General features: G+C 40.2%; 2 protein-coding genes across 17 annotated transcripts in view; one reads left to right on the top strand and one right to left on the bottom strand.

Annotated features, from left to right (window-relative positions):
- Positions 1-8944, top strand: part of Arntl (aryl hydrocarbon receptor nuclear translocator like) — a 100575-nt gene extending 91631 nt beyond the window's left edge. For all 13 annotated transcript variants that reach the window (XM_027410118.1, XM_027410111.2, XM_027410114.2 and 10 more), the window contains 4 exons: positions 698-806; positions 3397-3490; positions 7542-7644; positions 8278-8944. In XM_027410118.1, the coding sequence (XP_027265919.1) occupies positions 698-806; positions 3397-3490; positions 7542-7644; positions 8278-8438 (467 nt within the window). In that variant the 3' untranslated portion in view covers positions 8439-8944. The remainder of the gene's footprint in view (positions 1-697; positions 807-3396; positions 3491-7541; positions 7645-8277) is intronic.
- A 1107-nt stretch (positions 8945-10051) lies between these two features.
- Btbd10 (BTB domain containing 10) overlaps positions 10052-18082 on the bottom strand; it is a 62177-nt gene continuing 54146 nt past the window's right edge. For all 4 annotated transcript variants that reach the window (XM_027410120.2, XM_027410122.2, XM_027410121.2 and 1 more), the window contains 2 exons: positions 17686-17796; positions 10052-11158 (listed from right to left, as the gene is read on the bottom strand). In XM_027410120.2, coding sequence (XP_027265921.1) covers positions 10848-11158; positions 17686-17796 — 422 coding nt within the window. In that variant the 3' untranslated portion in view covers positions 10052-10847. The remainder of the gene's footprint in view (positions 11159-17685; positions 17797-18082) is intronic.

The raw sequence follows: 18082 nt of genomic DNA, 5'->3' as shown, positions 1-18082 counted from the left end.
GGTAGCCTAGGAGCAACAGGCCACACCCTATAGCCTATAGTTTACACCCTGTAGACTAGTCTGTCTAGGTTTGATGGAGTCTTACCTGACATACTCAGCTAAGGATACATTTCTCAGGCTGTGTCCCTGTCATTAAGTGACACATAAGTGCAGCTCATGCTGTGTGGTAGACTTATAGTAACCCACATTGCACCCAGTGCATTTTCTGTGCATGATCTGATTGCTGTTTGCACCAGTTCCAAGCTTATGTCCTAATCATCCTCCATGAACACCTTCCAGTAGACATCAAAGCTCTGTCCCACCTCAGTGCTCTTGCACATTGTCTGTGCCTGGGGTTCTCTCCTCACTTTACCACCTGTCTGACTAATATATAATCAGCTTTCAAGAAGACTCAGCTCAGTGACCATCCTCCAGAAAGCCTTGGAGGAGGCTTGCATGAGTTGGGTATTCCCTGATTCCCTGTCAAACTCTGCTGCTTTGTCTTTGGCACATGAAGGAAATTAGCTGGTTCATGTCAAAACTTTGGCCTCTGATGCTCAATAGAATCTTAAGCCTTCCCCTGCTAGAACTATTTTTTCCTGAGAAGGTAGAACTTTGATGTTCCATTTCAAGTGGAGAGAGGAGGTTTCCATTTAACACACAATAGCATTTCTTGCTTGGGTTTCTTCTTTCCTACTGTCAGATTCTTTTGTCGTAGGTGGCCCAAAGAGGACTCATCCCACTGTTCCAGGCATTCCAGGGGGAACCAGAGCTGGGGCAGGAAAAATCGGTCGAATGATTGCAGAAGAAATCATGGAAATCCACAGGCAAGTAAACCTTTGGCTGCCTCTCTACCCAGTTGTCTCAGTACTGCACTTACCCTGCCAAGTACTTCACAATGTGTGGAGACACTTTAGGTCATCACAGTTGGGTAGAAGGTTTCTGCTGATCACCAGGGGAAAAAAGACCAGGAGTGCTGCTTATACTGCACAGGACTTTTCTGTTCCTCTGGCCCAGTCTAAAATAGAAACAGTGCCTTAAATAAAGGAGCTAGACCAAACAGACCAGAGCTTAAGAATCTCTAAGGGAAGTCCAGTTCTTGACACACTGAATGTATTCCAGGCAGCTTCCTAGTGAGGATGGATGCCCCAGAACATCACAGGTCTGGAGTAAGATGCAAGCAGCCAGTGACTTAGGCCTTAACAAAAAATACTTCAAGCTACCTAGAGTCACTAATAGAGGCCAAGCAGAACAGCTAGCAACAGAGGCAGCTTTAGGGGGCATCCTTTCCATGTGGAAGCAAAGCTTGGCAGCAGCTGCCTGGGATTCAGTCCTGGGCCTACATCTACCTGACTCTGTTTAGGAGAGCCATCCAAACTTTGGTATGCTAACTTAAGCCACAGAAGGGAGGTGGTATGTCTCTCATAAGGACTGTGTTAGGATTTTGAATGAACAAACAGCCTGATACACAAGAAATACTCAGAAACCATGAGCTCAGTCCAGTATTTAAACATAGCCACTGATAGGGAAACAGTTTGTTATATATGTCTACCTGAATTTGGAGAACCAAGGAGGTAGTAACCAGATACTTAAAAATATAAACGTAATAAAACATAATTGTAAGGAAAGAGGTGGGGGGCCCAGAAAAACAGATATTCTCTGTAGCCACTGATTTGGTGTATTCTCTGGTTGGCCAGAAGGGTGCTTGTCCCCATGGGAGTAAGCTGTACTCCAAACCAGAGTGATGGGTTTAGCTGCTTGCCTCCACCTCTGGAGAGGATGAGGAGACAGGATACAGTATGATCAACTCAGAATGGCCACTATATACCCTGGGCTGTATGCAGACCATCAGAACAGTGTCAGAGTGCTTCACCAGAACAGTCCTAAAATCTGTGAGAGGTCTATTTTCTTTATTATAATAGGAAGGTGGAAATTCACAGATTGAGATAAGCAAGGAAGGTTTTGAACTTGGTCTTAGTGTAAGGTTTACAATAAAGTTGGGTGTTCCCACTAGAAAATCAGGACTACTCTAGCATGAGCATGTGAATGGTGTACAGGGCTAACTAACTGGCCAGACTTTGTGTAGAAAGGAAGCACATAGCTATAAAGGGAGAGGGTTAAAGACTCCTAATGCATAATCCTGAGTTTCAAGATGTCATTCTGTGTAGGATATTGAACAGATATTCAAAATGCCATGTTACACATTGTGGAAGCTCACTTAGAATAGGGAGAGATGAAGGTGGGCATGCTTGATAACCCAGGAATGAGGCCTATAGAGAAATTTCTCCTATAGAGAAATCAGCCATCTAGGACCAGGTGCTGGAGGTAACATAAGGAATGGTGAGAAGGCAAGTCAGGGATTGATAGGGAGCCTGGCTTCACAGTCCTCCATCCTAAGTAGACAATGTTGGGAGAAACAAGTTTCTGGTAATCAGTTATAGCCATCTGTATGTTCCAGTGTTACACATAATAGGGTTGTATCTTGAATTTAAGGAGCTTATAGGAGACAGAAAACCTTGTTTTCTCACAAATACAGACAAGTAGTCAGTGCAGGCCAAGATTTATTTCTTAGGCATAGAGACTGGGCCCCATGTGGCTCTAATAGACTGTGTTCATCATGGAAGAACCGAAAGCCTGGTGGTAATACAGCTGCCTCCATACTCCCCAGACTCTGGCTCCAGCTTGTACATGACCCCAAAACACATGGCAGGGGTGGAAAGGACTCATGTCAGCACACTAGCACATGAACAAACCCCTGGTACAAGCCACAATTTGGCTCCTTGGGGTTGCCAGCCTCACAGGTGTACACAGACTTACACAGTTCTGAGTCTCCTAACAAGCCTACCCTAGTGGGGGTAGTCCGGAAAAGTCCCAGATCCATCTTTCATCCCTTGCTTCCCAAGAAGGTTGCTCCTGTTTACCCATTAGATGTGGCCAAGCTGCACTGCTACCTTCCATTTCCTAGGGGCAAGAACACCTATCGCTTGGCTCTACATCCAACTCATGATAGCCAAAATGGTGGCTAAACTCCTGAGGTCTCCAGCTCACCTGAATTCTATGAATAAAGCTGGCCACTTACTTAAAATTCATCAATCTGAATCCAAACCCTAATTCAAAGGCTTTGACAGTTAACTGCTTTGAGTCTGCATTCCAGATTAGATGCATTCAGAGCAATCCAGCTGACCATTAGCCTTTGGAAATAAGGCTTTATTGGAGCACAACTATCTATACTCATTATGCATTGCATGTGAACTACTGTGACAGAGTCCATATGGCCTACAGAACCAAGAGTTAGCTCTGGCCCTTACAGAACATTTGCCAGTCCCTAACGGAACTCCTTATCCTCCTTACCCTCACTCTTTAGCATCACCCTACCCACCACCCTGAAAGGCCTTGTAATCAGCTCTTCTCTAACAGGATAAGAGGGTCATCGCCTTCCAGCTGTGGCTCCAGCCCACTGAACATCACAAGTACGCCTCCCCCTGATGCCTCCTCTCCAGGAGGCAAGAAGGTAAGCATGATGGCTTAGACTAAGAGAGCCTCTGCCCAAGTTCTGAAATGCAGTGACATGTGGGACAAATTGAGGTGTTCTTTCCTCCTCAAAATACACACATCTGTGAGAGGCTGACTACAAACACACTGGCTCTTCGGGAGGCTTGCTGGCTTGCTCAAGAGGATGTATTGCATGTGAATGCAGGAATGCAGGAGGAACATTCTGAGGAAGGAGGAATGCCAGTCCCTTTGAGGGCACAATTCAAGAATTCCTGTGAGGGAAATATTAGGAAGGACCCATAGAACCTTACTGCCAGAAACTTCAGGTGAACAGAAACCATTAGTAAAAGCAACATTAGCCACAATTCAAGCCAGGCTTTATAGCTGAACACTTGGGGATCTGTCACCAAAATGTGTCACTATGATGTGATACCATCGGCCACAAGAACTTCATGAAGAGCTGTCTAGAAGATGACACTATAAACACCTGTTTTCATCTTTATCGGAGACTCTGCAAACCTATGTAAAGTATATTGACTGTAAGTTTAAAAAAAAAAATCTGTTAATAGCACCCAAGATTAGAAGAGCACAGGGGATTCTGTACATGAAATCTTCCTTCCCTGTCCCCAGATACAGACTCCAGGAAAGACCCACCTGTGATTCCCAAGGGACTAATACCAAAAGCAAAGCAGAGCTTTTTGAAACTGGGCTCCTAACAGGCTCAGCTTACCCAGATCTGGTGCTGCCAGAATGGGTGAATGTGGGGGTGATGCGAATCTTCAGCAAGTTTTCATTTGAAAAGAAGTTTTGATTCCTCCAGGAAATTGAAAAGCCAGCCAGTTAGTGGGTAAGAGCACAGCCACAGCAGAGTGGACCCCAGTTTGAAGCCTGGCTTTGCCTGTGGGAGTTATGCAATTGCTATACTTCTAAGTTCCTATTTCCCTTTTAATGGGGCTGATACTGGTAGGATAGCAGTGGTCTCTCTGTCCCTGGAGTTCTACATATGACAATAAATGTGGAAGTGCCTGGCCCTTGGGAAAGACTAAGAACCCATCAGTGGATTAATTGGCCTGCTGTGCTCTTAGCTCTGTTGTCCCTATCTCCCTAGGGTAGTCCCCCTGACCTAATTCACCTTTCAGGCTTCTTGGTACTTCAGAGGCTTTCATTCTATTATATACTTATCACTTCGACAACATTCATTCATCAACCCCACCCCTTCCCACTTCTCACATGGAAAATCCAAGCTCTCCCTCCAGAATTAACAATCCAGGTCTCCAGATGAACAGCATCTGCCAGTAATCTAAAGCCATGCCCCACATCATAAAACCTGAAAATTTTTTCCTCTTTCGGTGGCTTTTAAAAATGGGTCTAGAACAAAACACTGATTTTTTTATTGTTGTTGTTGTTGTTGTTTTTGTCTGTCCTTGGCAACAGGACTCATGAGAAAGCATGAATAAGTTAAAAATAATTGCCGAATTAAATGACTTGGCAAATTAGAGCAAAGGTGGCCCTTCAGTCAATTTCTTTTCTTTTCTTTGTAGTTTTTCAAGACAGTGTTTCTCTGTGTAGCTTTGTAGACCAGGCTGGCCTAGGAACTTGCAGAGATCTGCCTGCCTCTGCCTCCTGAGTGCTGGGATTAAAGGCGTGCACCACCACCACCCGGCCCTTCAGTCAATTTCAATTTTGTCATTTAGCCCTAAGTTGTTTCAAGCTGAAAAGGGGAAACTGGGTGAGCCTCCATAGATCCCTGGGGGAGTAAGGGCATCCAGGGGCTTCAAGTCAAGTTTAATTAAGCAGGAGTCCCACAAATGACACCTTTTGGGAGACTCTCAAGACCCTTTTAAGGGTTTGCCAGGTCAAGACTATTTTCATAGCAGTGTTAAAAAGTTACCATTTATTTTCATTGTGTGATACACAAAAAACCTGTGTCACCAAACTTTTAGAAGTCATTGTATTCTTCACTATACACAATAAAATGTAAGCCAATTTGACAGTGTTCTCAATGAAGCGTTAGAAATGATTAGTGGAGGGACTGGAGAGATGACTGAGCCATTAAGAGCACTGGCTGCTCTTCAGGGGACCTGGGTTTGATTTCTAGCACCCACATGGCAGCTACAACAGCCTGTGACTCAAGTTCAGAGGCTCTGACATCCTCTCTGACCTCCAAGGGCACTGCACACATGTGGTACATTTATTTATATGTAAGCAAAACACCCATATAAAATTAAAAAACACTTAAAAATATTAAGAAATATTAAAATGAAAAAACTTAGTGGAGCCTTACTGTATATTTACTATAGTTGCCTCAAGAAGCATTTGTGTGATTTCATCACAAGCTAAACTAGTTGTTCCTTTCCATACATTTGTCACTTCGAGGACAAATGGCAGTGATAAAATTAGGATTTCAGTCAAGACTGGGATTTTTAAAAAGCTTGTACCTGCTATTTGAGCTCAACAGCTTCTTCAAACTTACAAGACGACAAATGGTGATTATCTTCATGCTAATTTAAAAGATCTGCTAACACTAAACCAATAGCCTACCCTCTCTCATTCTCGACCTTCCTAATGCTGCAACCCTTTAACACAGTTCCTCCTATTATGGTGATCCCCATCTATAAAACTATTTTTGTTGCTACTTCATAACTATAACTTTGCTACTGTTATGAGTTGTAATGTAAAATCTGTGTTTTCCAATGGTTTTAGGTGACCCTTTTGAAATGGTCATTCAACCCCAAGGGGTCACAACCCACAGGTTGATAACCATTGCTCTAGGTGATCAATGCAGGATATTTCAAAATCACCCAAGATTAATCCATTCTAAGTGAACTAATATCCTCTAAGTGATTAGTGCAGACTATTTCAAAATCATCTAAGGGATATCCTTTACAAATGCCAAGATGTATACATGGGTTTTTAACATAACGGTGCACGCAACTTAATTGATAACACACTGTAATGAACATTTAAGAGATATCTACTTAAGAACCGAGACATATCAAATACCAAAATTACTGGAAAGGCTATTTCTGCCTCATACAACTACTTACTTGTTTGAGGTTTAAATTTTCTTCATATGTATCAAATATCATCCTAACAGGCTGAATGGGGCAGGTATGAGAATCCAGCTGAACTCTCTTAAGCCAGGCATGATGTTTGAGAAGATATAGAACAGTAACACACTTAAAAAAAAATGTTTTTATAATTTGTGGTTTTTTTATTAAAGTGTTTTGGTCATTTGTGATTTTTTTATTAAATGCTTTTATTCATGTGAATACATAAAGGGTTTATATTTCAAAAACCATGTTATTTATATAAATACAGCCTACCTAGAACAGTTTTTTTTGAGGGGGGGGCATTCAGTCACTTTTAGAATCTACAGGGATCCCACACTGCAAAGCTCAACTGTGAAGAAACCAGTTGCAGTGCCATCTACTGGCAAAGTCTGAAGTCACTGTTTCCTTACTCAGTCCAACCTCTCCAAGGGTATTTCTGAGGCTTAGCCAAGGGCAGGGAGCTTGGAGGGTAGAGAGATCTTAAGACAGTTGATTTCTATAATGGATGTGTAAAAGCAATTATTATCATCGAATCAAGAACAAAAACCAGAGGTTATTTAATTTAGTGCCTGTGGTATGCCTGATAAAAGATTTACTTAGTGTTTCATCGTCCATGCGTGACGAAGTTGTTTCTCTTTACAAATTGTTGCTGACCTCCATTACTTCTTCAGCATGTGCCCACTCACTTCTGCACTAGGTAATTTGGGCACACTGATTTTTAAGCCTTGGCTTTAAGTTAATACAAGGGCAGCGTGATCCTAGGAAGTTAATTTACCCAGTTTTTGTTATCTGCACGTACTGAATCCTATGTAGAGAAAATAGGTTAGGGTAGGGTTATAATTGTTATCTTGACTGTTTTCTAACAGATCCTTGTTTGATAGGAGAAAAATTAGGAAATTGAACCCATTTTAAGAACCCCCACCCAATATCCTTCATTTTCTCGGTAGCACTGCATATGACAGTAATTGAAATTTCTATTTGATTGGGAAACTTTACATTTCCCCCTTCTATTTGCAGATTCTAAATGGAGGGACTCCAGACATTCCTTCCACTGGCCTACTATCAGGGCAGGCTCAAGAGACCCCAGGTTATCCATATTCTGATAGTTCTTCTATTCTTGGTAAGTGGTATTATTATTATTCACCTCCATGAGTGACAATGAGCATACAAAACACCTAGCACAAAGAGGGTTTTAAGAACTGATTATATAAAACAAGCTAGTTCTGAAATAGTTGATAAGAAGTGTGGATGTTTGAAATGTTACTACTTTAGTGATCTAAGTGCCTCTATAGCAACCCAGACACAGGTTTTCTCCCACATAAAATGTTACTACTTCAGTGATCTAAGTGCCTCTATAGCAACCCAGACACAGGTTTTCTCCCACATAATTTTCCAGAGGGAGAGTTTGTGCAGCTTCAGAGGGTATTAAAAGTCACTGGATGACAGTTTATCTCAGTCCACCCAGCTTTTTCTCAATCTGTTCTCCTATCTTCTCCTTTCCTAGTTGCCAGTATTTTTCCAAACATTCAACTCAAATTTTCTTAACATTTATTGAATTTTAAGGATTTTGCTCCTAATTTTTACATGTTCTTTCTGAAAAGCAGTAACAACAAAAAGTTATGGCAATAGAGCCCCCCAAATAACCCCTCAATCTTGTTAAATATAATTTTCTTATTAATGTGTTCAGAAGTTGCTTTCCAAATGTAAGTGTGCTTTGGTATTTTTTAGTGACCAGTCTTTCTTCCTACCACAGGTGAGAACCCCCACATAGGCATCGATATGATAGACAACGACCAAGGATCCAGTAGTCCCAGTAATGACGAGGCAGCAATGGCTGTCATCATGAGCCTCTTGGAAGCAGATGCGGGCCTGGGTGGTCCTGTTGACTTTAGCGACTTGCCATGGCCGCTGTAGACACATTTTGCTTTGGCAACAGCTACAGTATCAAAGTGCATTACTGGTGAAGTTTTACAGTCTGTGAAGCTTACTGGATAGGGAGAGAACAGCTTTTATGTACTGACTCCATAAAAGCCATCTCAGAGCCATTGATACAAGTCAATCTACCATGTGTAACTTCAGACAAAGTGGAACTAAGCCTGCTCCAGTGTTTTCTCATCATCGAGTTTGGGCTAGCTGTGGATAGCTTGCATTAATTGTATATTTTGGATTTTGTTTGTGTTGAATTTTTTAATCATTGTGCACAGAAGCATCATTGGTAGCTTTTATATGCAAAATGGTCATTTCAGATGTATGGTGTTTTTACACTACAAAGAAGTCCCCCATGTGGATATTTCTTATACTAATTGTATCATAAAGCTGTTTATTCTTCCTTGTAAGAATCCTTTACTATAAATATGGGTTAAAGTATAATGTATTAGACAGTTAAATATTTTTAATAAATGTTTCCCTTGTTCTATAAATACTGTTCCTATTTTGAATAATTAGGGAGAAAATCTTCGCATGCTGCAGGGCTGGTTCATCCTTTCAACAGTGGTTTAAACATGTTCCTGCAGTGTCTTTTTGATCTCATACTAATACATAATTTCTCCTCTGCTACTAGCTTAGATATATTACAAAAATAGTTCATTCCCAAATTGTAGCCATCTCAATTTATATGAAAACAAATATGTTAACTCTAATTTTAAATCCTTTGAATTCAAGTTCAAGACTACAAACTGGATTCTTTAAGACCTGCAGTTGTACGCTGCTGCTAAAACCCCTTCCCACAGAGAGGCAAAAGCAACACCTACGCTCCCTTCTGTGGTCCCATTGATAAACCAAGATATGATTCCATGGTTCACTTTGGAAACCAGTAGGTTTACTGGGCTTCCTTATAGAGCATAAGTGAGGGGTTCCCTAGAGGGGTACTACTACCCATAAAGACCACACAAGAAAGCCTTTATCCAGAGGGATGGTGGCTTTCCCATAGGCATCCAGATGAAGCTTTGACCCCTTTCCTACTCTTCCCAAGCCTATATACTTAGCCCCTCCCTGAGGCCACATGCAATTAGGGTAGAGTTGTAAAGAGCTGGCTACTCAGGTGAGGGTCGTATGATTCTCCCTAAGGGTATCTTTTTGATCTCATACTTAACAATTAACAAATAACTTGCCTAGCAAGCAGGCACAGCTGAATGAATACTCCAAGATAGCAGTTACCTGGAGAACAGTCCTGTACAACATAATGAGACTACAAATAGTTAAGTGACCCAAGACTTAAAGCACAAAACATTAATAATTCTTTGTTGTAGACGATCAAATATTTAAGCAATTTGCTGAACAGAGAAGCACAGATTAATGGAAAATACACTGGATTAAGAATCAGAAACTAGCCTTGTAACTTAGGTCTATTTTCATATCCTGAAAATCCTGATCAACTGCTTTGGATTTATAGTGACTTTTCTGAATTTATAGAAAATTTAAGTGCCTCTTATAAGTATACCAGATAGCTCTTTGGGCTACCATTTGATCTCTAGCTATACTTAACATATACGTGACACAGAATCTAGCCAAGTTATTTATGAAGTTGGTCAGAAACATTAAAACAATGGAATTTTATTTTGATGAAAAACTCGAGTTTACAATCATTTAGTAAATGAAGAGCAAACAATTCATTTTCCTATCCCATAACTCTTAAGAAAAAAAGCATTAGTAAATAAATATCTGAACAGATTAAGGGTAAGGCAGACTGGACAGTAAACCACCTCTTGACGTTCACTCTCCCTGCATGTGACTCACTCTAGAAGAGTTACAGGGCTCTGGAGATGAGTGAACCAACATTATGAACATCAAATCTCATCCTAATCATTCAAATAAACTCAAGATAAACATGTTTTTGCTTCTTGTGGGCCAACTATACATACTGTACTGAGGAATACTCTGATAGAAGCACTTAATGTTATACTGTGCATCACAACTCTAAAATGGCTTCAACAGCTCCATTTAACCACCATCTATAAAGTGCAACTCTTAATATTCTGCATTTTACCTGGGGCATGATAAGTATCAATTTGCATTCAAAGTACCCCAGCTGCCAATTCCCACCACTTCTGAGAAGATTAGATGTGTGAAAAAGGGCTGTCCCTGTACAAAGAACCAATTTCACAAACCTACTGGTAAACAAATACATTTATATAACTGGAACCAGGATGCTAAAGTTGTACTCATTAAAAAACCATTCAGCTACCTTTGGTCTTTAAAAAAGCCTACACTGCAGTATCCTAAACATGTGCATCTCACAATGAAGAAAAGTGGCCTCGCAGTGCAGAATGAGGAGTACAACGTCACTGTGAAGAGTAGCATGCTATGGTTTCAGGAACATCAGCATCACAGCATTGGATTCTGTGCATCAGGATCAAGGTCATTACTGCCCGAGGCGGGGTGGCTGGGGAGGATATCCAGCTCATCCACCTGTGGAGTAGGGTGCATGACTACCAGCTGGTCCTGGGGAATGTCTGCAGCAGCTGCTGCCAGGTTGGTGATAGATTTACTCTTTACACACTGAAAGTCTACATGCCGACTCTTTCCTTCCTCCTTCTCCCAGGACATTCGAATAAAGGGTCTTTGGACATAGTTGTAAATGACTTCTGGGCGGCCCCCTGGCCTTTTCTTTACTTTTTCTTTGTAGGTAGGATAGCCTAATAGAGGAAAGAAAGGATTTTTTTAAACAACAAAAGGACACACATGCACAACACTTGTCATCCAAGTTAGCTGTTGAGAGCTTTTCTTATGCAGATCCTGAACAAATGGGAATTAAAATAAAGAAAGGAAACATCATCCACTCAGTCATCAATTTAACAGATTTAAACTAAAACCCTAGAGATATAATTCACAAAGCCTTCCACCATTGTTTTTTTTTTTCAGTAACTCAACCACCATAAAACATCCGTTTTTTAATTTTTTTAATTTAAATTAGAATCAAGATTGTTTTACATGTCAATCCCCCATTCCCTCTCCTTCCCCTCCTCACCTGACCCCCACTAACACCCTACCTATCCAATACCATTTCTGCTCCCCAGGGAAAGTGAGGTCTTCCATGGGGGTCGGTCTTCAGACTGTGTCATATCCTTTGGGATAGGGCCTAGGCCCTCCCCCTTGTGTCTAGGCTGAGGGAGTATCCCTCTATGTGAAATGGGATCCCAAAGTCCATTCCTACGCTAGGGATAAGTACTGATCTACTACAAGAGGCCCCATACATTTCCAAGGCCTCCTCACTGAGGCCCACATTTATGGGATTTGGATCAGTTCCATGCTGGTTTCCCAGTGATCAGTCTGGGGGCCAAGAGCTCCCCCTTGTTCGGGTCAGCTGTTTCTGTAACATAAAACATCCTTAAGGTGGGACTATAGAGGGCTGGGTCTCCATACCTTGGCCCTGGTATGTAATCTGCAGTAGATTTGGGCTCTACCTGTCCACCTGCAACACTCTCCTCACATGATGACAACTGGCCTGCAATTTTTGGCTCCTTTAGCCCTCTAGTTTCCTTATACTTCAGTCTCACCTTTATATTGCTTTAAAATTTTCATTTCTCTTTTGTTAAATAACAAAGAATACTCAGCTGTCTAGCAGCTTCTTAAATTCTGTAGCTAGTTCAGCAAGGGCAATATTTTAATCTCCTCTATCACTTTATTATGACTGTCTATAAACAATGAATTAAATTTATATCTGCAGAGAGCTTTCCTTAATTATAACTTCTCTTTTTGAATCACAGTCACTAAAAATAACAACTAGTAAACACAACCCAGAGTTTTGGAAAACTTTCAATTGTTTATCAGTAAAGATATTTCTCCAAAGACACAAAGTCCATGGAAAATAGTGTATGCAAGTGTCTTCCCTTCTCTTTATCAATAAGAATTCAACCAGAGATAAGCAAACTTTCTGTAACAGGGTAAGCTATATGGTTTCTCCTGAATCTTGTGAGCTATATAGTTTCTACTGAACCTACCCAACTCTGCCACTGTAAAGTGAAATCAGCCACAGAGAACAAAAAAAATGACTCTAACACAACTTAAAGAAAAAAAGGCAACAGGTTGGGTTTAGTCTGTATCATAAATGGTACCAGAAAGAGAACCAGAAAGGCCTGAGACAGTAGACATTGGTTAGTACTGTCTAAGGGTGTGTATAGGCTGTGTGTGACAGGAATAAGGGAGCCTGGAGGGGTTTAGAGATGGTAAACATAGCCAAGGCCTTCTCAAGGCCTAGAGAAGGCTTCTTATCTCACACTTCCAGTACCCAGCCATCAGATGATATAGTCTCAGAGGTCAGATGGGTTCTCTTTGGATTCCCTTTTTCTTGATCCCTCCTAGAACTTCAGAAAGTCTCAACTTCCTATGTGACATATCGCCATCTTCCACACAATGGAATCCACAAATGGAATCTTAATGCACACTTGCTTTAAAACTGCAATGACACCTTTAATCCAGCATGCGGAAGGCAGAGACAGGCAGATCTCTTATGAGTCCAGCCTGGTCTACAGAGCAAGTTCCAGGACAGGCTCCAAAATTAGAGAAACACTGACTTGAAAAACCAAACCAAATCAAACCAAACCCACCACTACAACAAAAACATAAAAAACAAACAAAAAAAAGCCTTTTTTATGCTTTAAGGAGAAAGGTATGTATGCCTCAGCTGTATAAATAAAATCTGGCTCCAATGAACTCGATCTCATCTACCGTCATGCTGTATTTCCTCCCATACTAAACCTCTCAAGTAGAATAGTTACAACAAACTTTTCACTTCTTCCTGATCATGCTTTCATGTTTTTCATTGTTTTTTAATTGGATTCACTCTGAAACTTCTGCAATTACAATCTTTTTCCTCCCTTGGCAAAAACATTGAGTCCATAAGAGTTAATCATTTGATTCTTATGCTCCAAAGCACTCATGTTATAATAGCACCTGCAACACTAAATGGTAATTACCTTTGTGTTATGTTTGACTCCCACCTAAGCAGAGTTCTCACAAAAGCATCTGCACCTCAATCTCCAGAGCCTAGTGTAGTACATAATATGCTGCAAGCACTGAATCAGTATGTAACACATATTGGATAAGTTACCAGAGCATAACAGTGATAGCTCCTTCCCAGATAGGTACCTTTTTTTCCCTTTTAAAAAGTGTGTGAGTGAGTGTGTGTGTGTGTGTGTGTGTGTGTGTGTGTGTGTGTGTGTGTGTGTGTGTGTGAGAGAGAGAGAGAGAGAGAAGAGAGAGAGAGAGAGAGAGAGAGAGAGAGAGAGAGAGAGAGAGAGAGAATGTGTGTCAGAGGTGTCTGTTCTCCTGGAGCTGGAGTTACAAACAGTTGAAGCTGCCTGATATGGGTACTGAGAATGGAACTTGTCCAGCCCTCAGATATATATGTTACTGAGAATATTCTTCCCTTTAAAAATAAACTCTGTCTCTGACCTGTACACTCAACAAGTAATGTTTAACAGCTATTGCATCAAAGAACTCAAAGTACCAGCTGCCTTGAAGGTGTCTGCGCTCTATTGAGGGTGATGACATCTGTTTCATAAAATGAAAACCAAAACACTGCCCCCAACTCAAGAGGCACATGTATATACACAATGACATTCCAGTAACTTTCCTTGTACTTGATCTTCATGGATGATTAAAAAGCTGAGGGAAATATAGGTGAAAAGAGAATGGCATAGGACAAGCTACAGATGCAGAAACATGTAAGATATGTTTGGCAGTTTCTGAGACTTGGAGTGGAGGATACTAGAAAACTGTGGTCAGTAACATTAAAAAGTGAGATTTGATCCCATGGTAGAGAAGTTTAAATACATGAGGATGATGCAGCATTGAAGACTAAAGCCAAGGCTTTATGGTTTGTACACATGCTAGGAAAGTGCCCTTCTATTAAGTTACATTTTCAACCCTAAAAAATAATCTTTATTCAACAAAAAGAAGCTAAGGCTATTTTTTCAAGTTTAGTATGATAAAATTGTACAGAAAACAAAATTCCATACTCTGTGACAAGTGCAATCTTACTGTCTTGGCATTAATGCTCAGAATACAAAGGGCATATTAATTTACAAGCTTGTGTAATTAAATAGTTTCTCAGTCTTAAACTTCTGCAATCTATGGAAACTATTTCAATACAACTACTTCAGCATTTTCTTTTAAACTTCAGGCTTTGTTAAAATCTCAGTTAAGTACTAAGACAGGAGAGTTTTCCACCAAATGCAGGCACAGCACTTAAATGATAAAGGAAGGCCAAGGATGATAAGTCTGTTAGATGGAGTAGCAAACTCATGTGATCCTATACTGACTTTAGAAGTCAACCCTTTGAGATTGACAGATACTCCACTATGGATATAGGAAGCAATCCCCAAAGTTTCATGTTTTGATGGAACTATGTTGTGGAGAATAATTACAAATAATTTATATTCTTCCATCTTTATAGCAGACAGTGTTGAGGCTCTTGTTGTTGCTATTATTGGTTCTTTTTTTATTTTATTTTTACTAGCCTCAGTTTAAGTGATGGGATCAGAGGTGCCACTATGCCCATAACAGGTATTTTTTTTTTTTTATTTAACCTTATCACCTAGCAACCCCCAAATCTGTTTACCACTAAGTAGCACCCAGTAGTCAGGCCTGACTAGTAACATCTACACATGAATGTGACTATGGGATCATGGAACCAAGGACATTTTAAAAATAGTCTTCCAGCCTATATCCATCACCCTTTCTCATATATGCACGTTCTCACTGATCTTCCCCATGTCTTAGATACCAACTCAATCTAGCCCCCAAAGAAGTCAACACATTCAACACTCTAAAAATCTGATTTCTTTTGAAAACCTTGAAATTGGGAAGGCTGGAATGGGTATAGGGGGTGGGGTGACAAAAAGGCTACCTAGGACAGGGTCTCTCTTTGTAGCACTGGCTTTCTTGTAACTCAGAGATTCGCCTGCCTCTGCCTTCTGAGTGCTGGAATTAATTTAAGGATTTATTTATTTTATGTATATGAATGCTCTATCTGCATGTATGCCTTTATGCCAGAAGAAGGCATCAGATCCCACTAAAGATAGTTGGTGAGCCATCATGTGGTTGTTAGAAATTGAACTCAGGACCTCTGGAAGAGCAGCCAGTGAGTGTTCTTAACCACTGAGCCAGGCTCTCTCTAGCCTCTTCTCTTTTCTATTTGGGGAAAGTTTAGACAGAGTGTCATGTAACTCAGGTTGGCCTCAAACTTGCTAACAGGCAAGAAAGTCTTGAACTGATCCTCCTCCTACTTCACAGGTGCTACCATGCCCCCAGCTTCTCTCTTTCTTTTCTAAGAAAAAAATTTATAGACTGGATGATAAAGTTGAGGGTCTACAAATCAATTATAAGAAAAAGATGCCTCAAAATCTAGAAGCTGTTATTGAAATAAATGTAGACAAGCCTAATTACTATCTGGCCAAAGTCAAGATTAATTTATGTAAGCCTATAATGTGTCTGGACAAATATTGTTAAATATTGGCTCTTTAAGAAAAAAATCCACTTAATACTGCTTCTCAGAAGTTCCTGGTTTTCTGACATCACAACATCCTAGATTCAGGCCCCTGCTTTGTCATGTCTTCCCATGGAAACTTAACCTCTTATGCAGAAAGTGTGTGCCGTAAACAAGTGGACTTGACAGGGGAAAACTCTACTTCATAAAAGAATATTAGCTAATAAAGATAAAAAGAATCAAAGAATTACAAAATGACATTTTTTCATTCCCTAATAAGATTGCTCATTCAATTAAGAATTATCCATTAGTTTTTATAATGAGGTAATGTTTAGTGGGGAGAGTGCAAAATGACAAAGGAAAGCACTGATGAAAGTCATGTGTCTCAATTCTACTGTCTTTAACAGGAGTCCTGTTTTAAACATTCTTTTCACATGCTTGAGCAACCGATTTCTATGATCCTTCAGTACCTCAACCAGGTCCTTAGCTAACACAATTATCTTCACCATCTGTTTGAATGCAATTGGCCCCCATAATCTCATAGGGGACAGCACTATTAGAAGGTATGGCTTTGTTGGAAGAAGTAAGTCACTGTGGGTGCAGGATTTGAGGTTTCCTATAGTCAGGATACAGCCCAGTATCTCAGTCTACTTCCTGTTACCTGCAGGCCTCTCAACTCCAGCACCATTTCTGCCTCCATGCCACCATGCTCCTCACCATGATGATAATGGACTGAACCTTTGAAACTGTAAGCTGCCACCTCAATTAAATTTATTACTTTGGTCAAGACACCAATATCACCATAAACACAGACTGAGAGCCTACTATGTTGGTACTGACTTAAGTACTTTTCTTGTGTTAGTTCATCCTTATAATAGCCATCTAAAGTACTTATTAATGCTCCCCATTCTAGATAAAGAAGCTGGTTTAAGTGCTGTAGCTAATGCACAACAATTAATTCATAAGTAATTTGGCTTTAGAGCCCTTACTCTTTACATAGTCCACTACAAATATTCAAAAAGGATATTTGGCTGTTTTTGTTTTGTTTTTAGACAGGGTCTTAATGTAGCTTTGATTGTCCTGGAACTCACTATGTTGACCAGGCTGGTCTCACAGAGATCTGCCTGCTTCTGCCTTTCTAGTACTGGGATTAAAGGTGTATGCCACTACAATTGGCAGGATACTTGGTATAAAAAAGGTATTTTGAAATGAAAGACACATCTGTCAAGACATATGGGGGCTCATTTAAATCATAAAAGACTGTCTAAGAAAGCATGCATTTACGAGATGAAACAAGTTAGACAACTCTATGTACCTTGAATACTAGCATACTGTGAGCTGAGTTATTGCTTTGACATGCATTTTCACAAGGTGCTTTTAAAATGGATTAGGCCTCAAAGATCACCAGCAAATGGCCCTGTCAGCTTTATGGGAATGTACACACATGAGCCAACAAACACCACATAGGCTTTGCTAAAATTGAATCAGAGCATGCTATGGGAGGAAAAAAAAAATCACATTTCTGTATCACCAGGGAATCTTGTGAAATACATACTAATTTCTACTGGCTCTCATGTGCCCTCTCAAAAGAAAGCTTATCTCTGTCATTTACATGTTTACCCTATCATCATCCAGTAACAGTTTGTGAAAGTTTCCCCTGCCCATTATAGACAGATCCATTTTTGAAAAACTTTTTTTTTTTTTTAAAAAGAAAACGAATTGAAAACATCTTACCTTCTATTCCCAATCTAATCTTCTTAAGACCCCTCTCCTTCAAAACTGATTTGGCCACATCTCTGTTTTCAATGTACTTGAAAAATCTATATAATTTTGTGCTATAAATAACTGGAATAAAAAAAGACAAAAATATTTCACATTAGCATTAAAGTACTTAAGAAATTAACTTCAATTTACCTTGATCATCAAAGGGAACTGACATCCCTAAAAGCCCAAATAATGGATGCACTAATGCCAAAGGAAGACTAGCCAACATGACAGGACAATATTCAGTACAGTTAATGTAGAAGCAAATGTCTACTTCAGTGGAAACAAAAAAAGCTTTGATAACCAATCAGGTAACCCAATCCATAGGAAGGATCTCTTTCTTAAAGACACACATCCACTTACTGGA

The sequence above is a fragment of the Cricetulus griseus genome, chromosome 3 (genome assembly GCF_003668045.3).
Source record: "Cricetulus griseus strain 17A/GY chromosome 3, alternate assembly CriGri-PICRH-1.0, whole genome shotgun sequence".
In the NCBI taxonomy this organism is placed as follows: Eukaryota; Metazoa; Chordata; class Mammalia; order Rodentia; family Cricetidae; genus Cricetulus; species Cricetulus griseus.
This window is presented reverse-complemented; position numbering and strand designations above follow the sequence as displayed.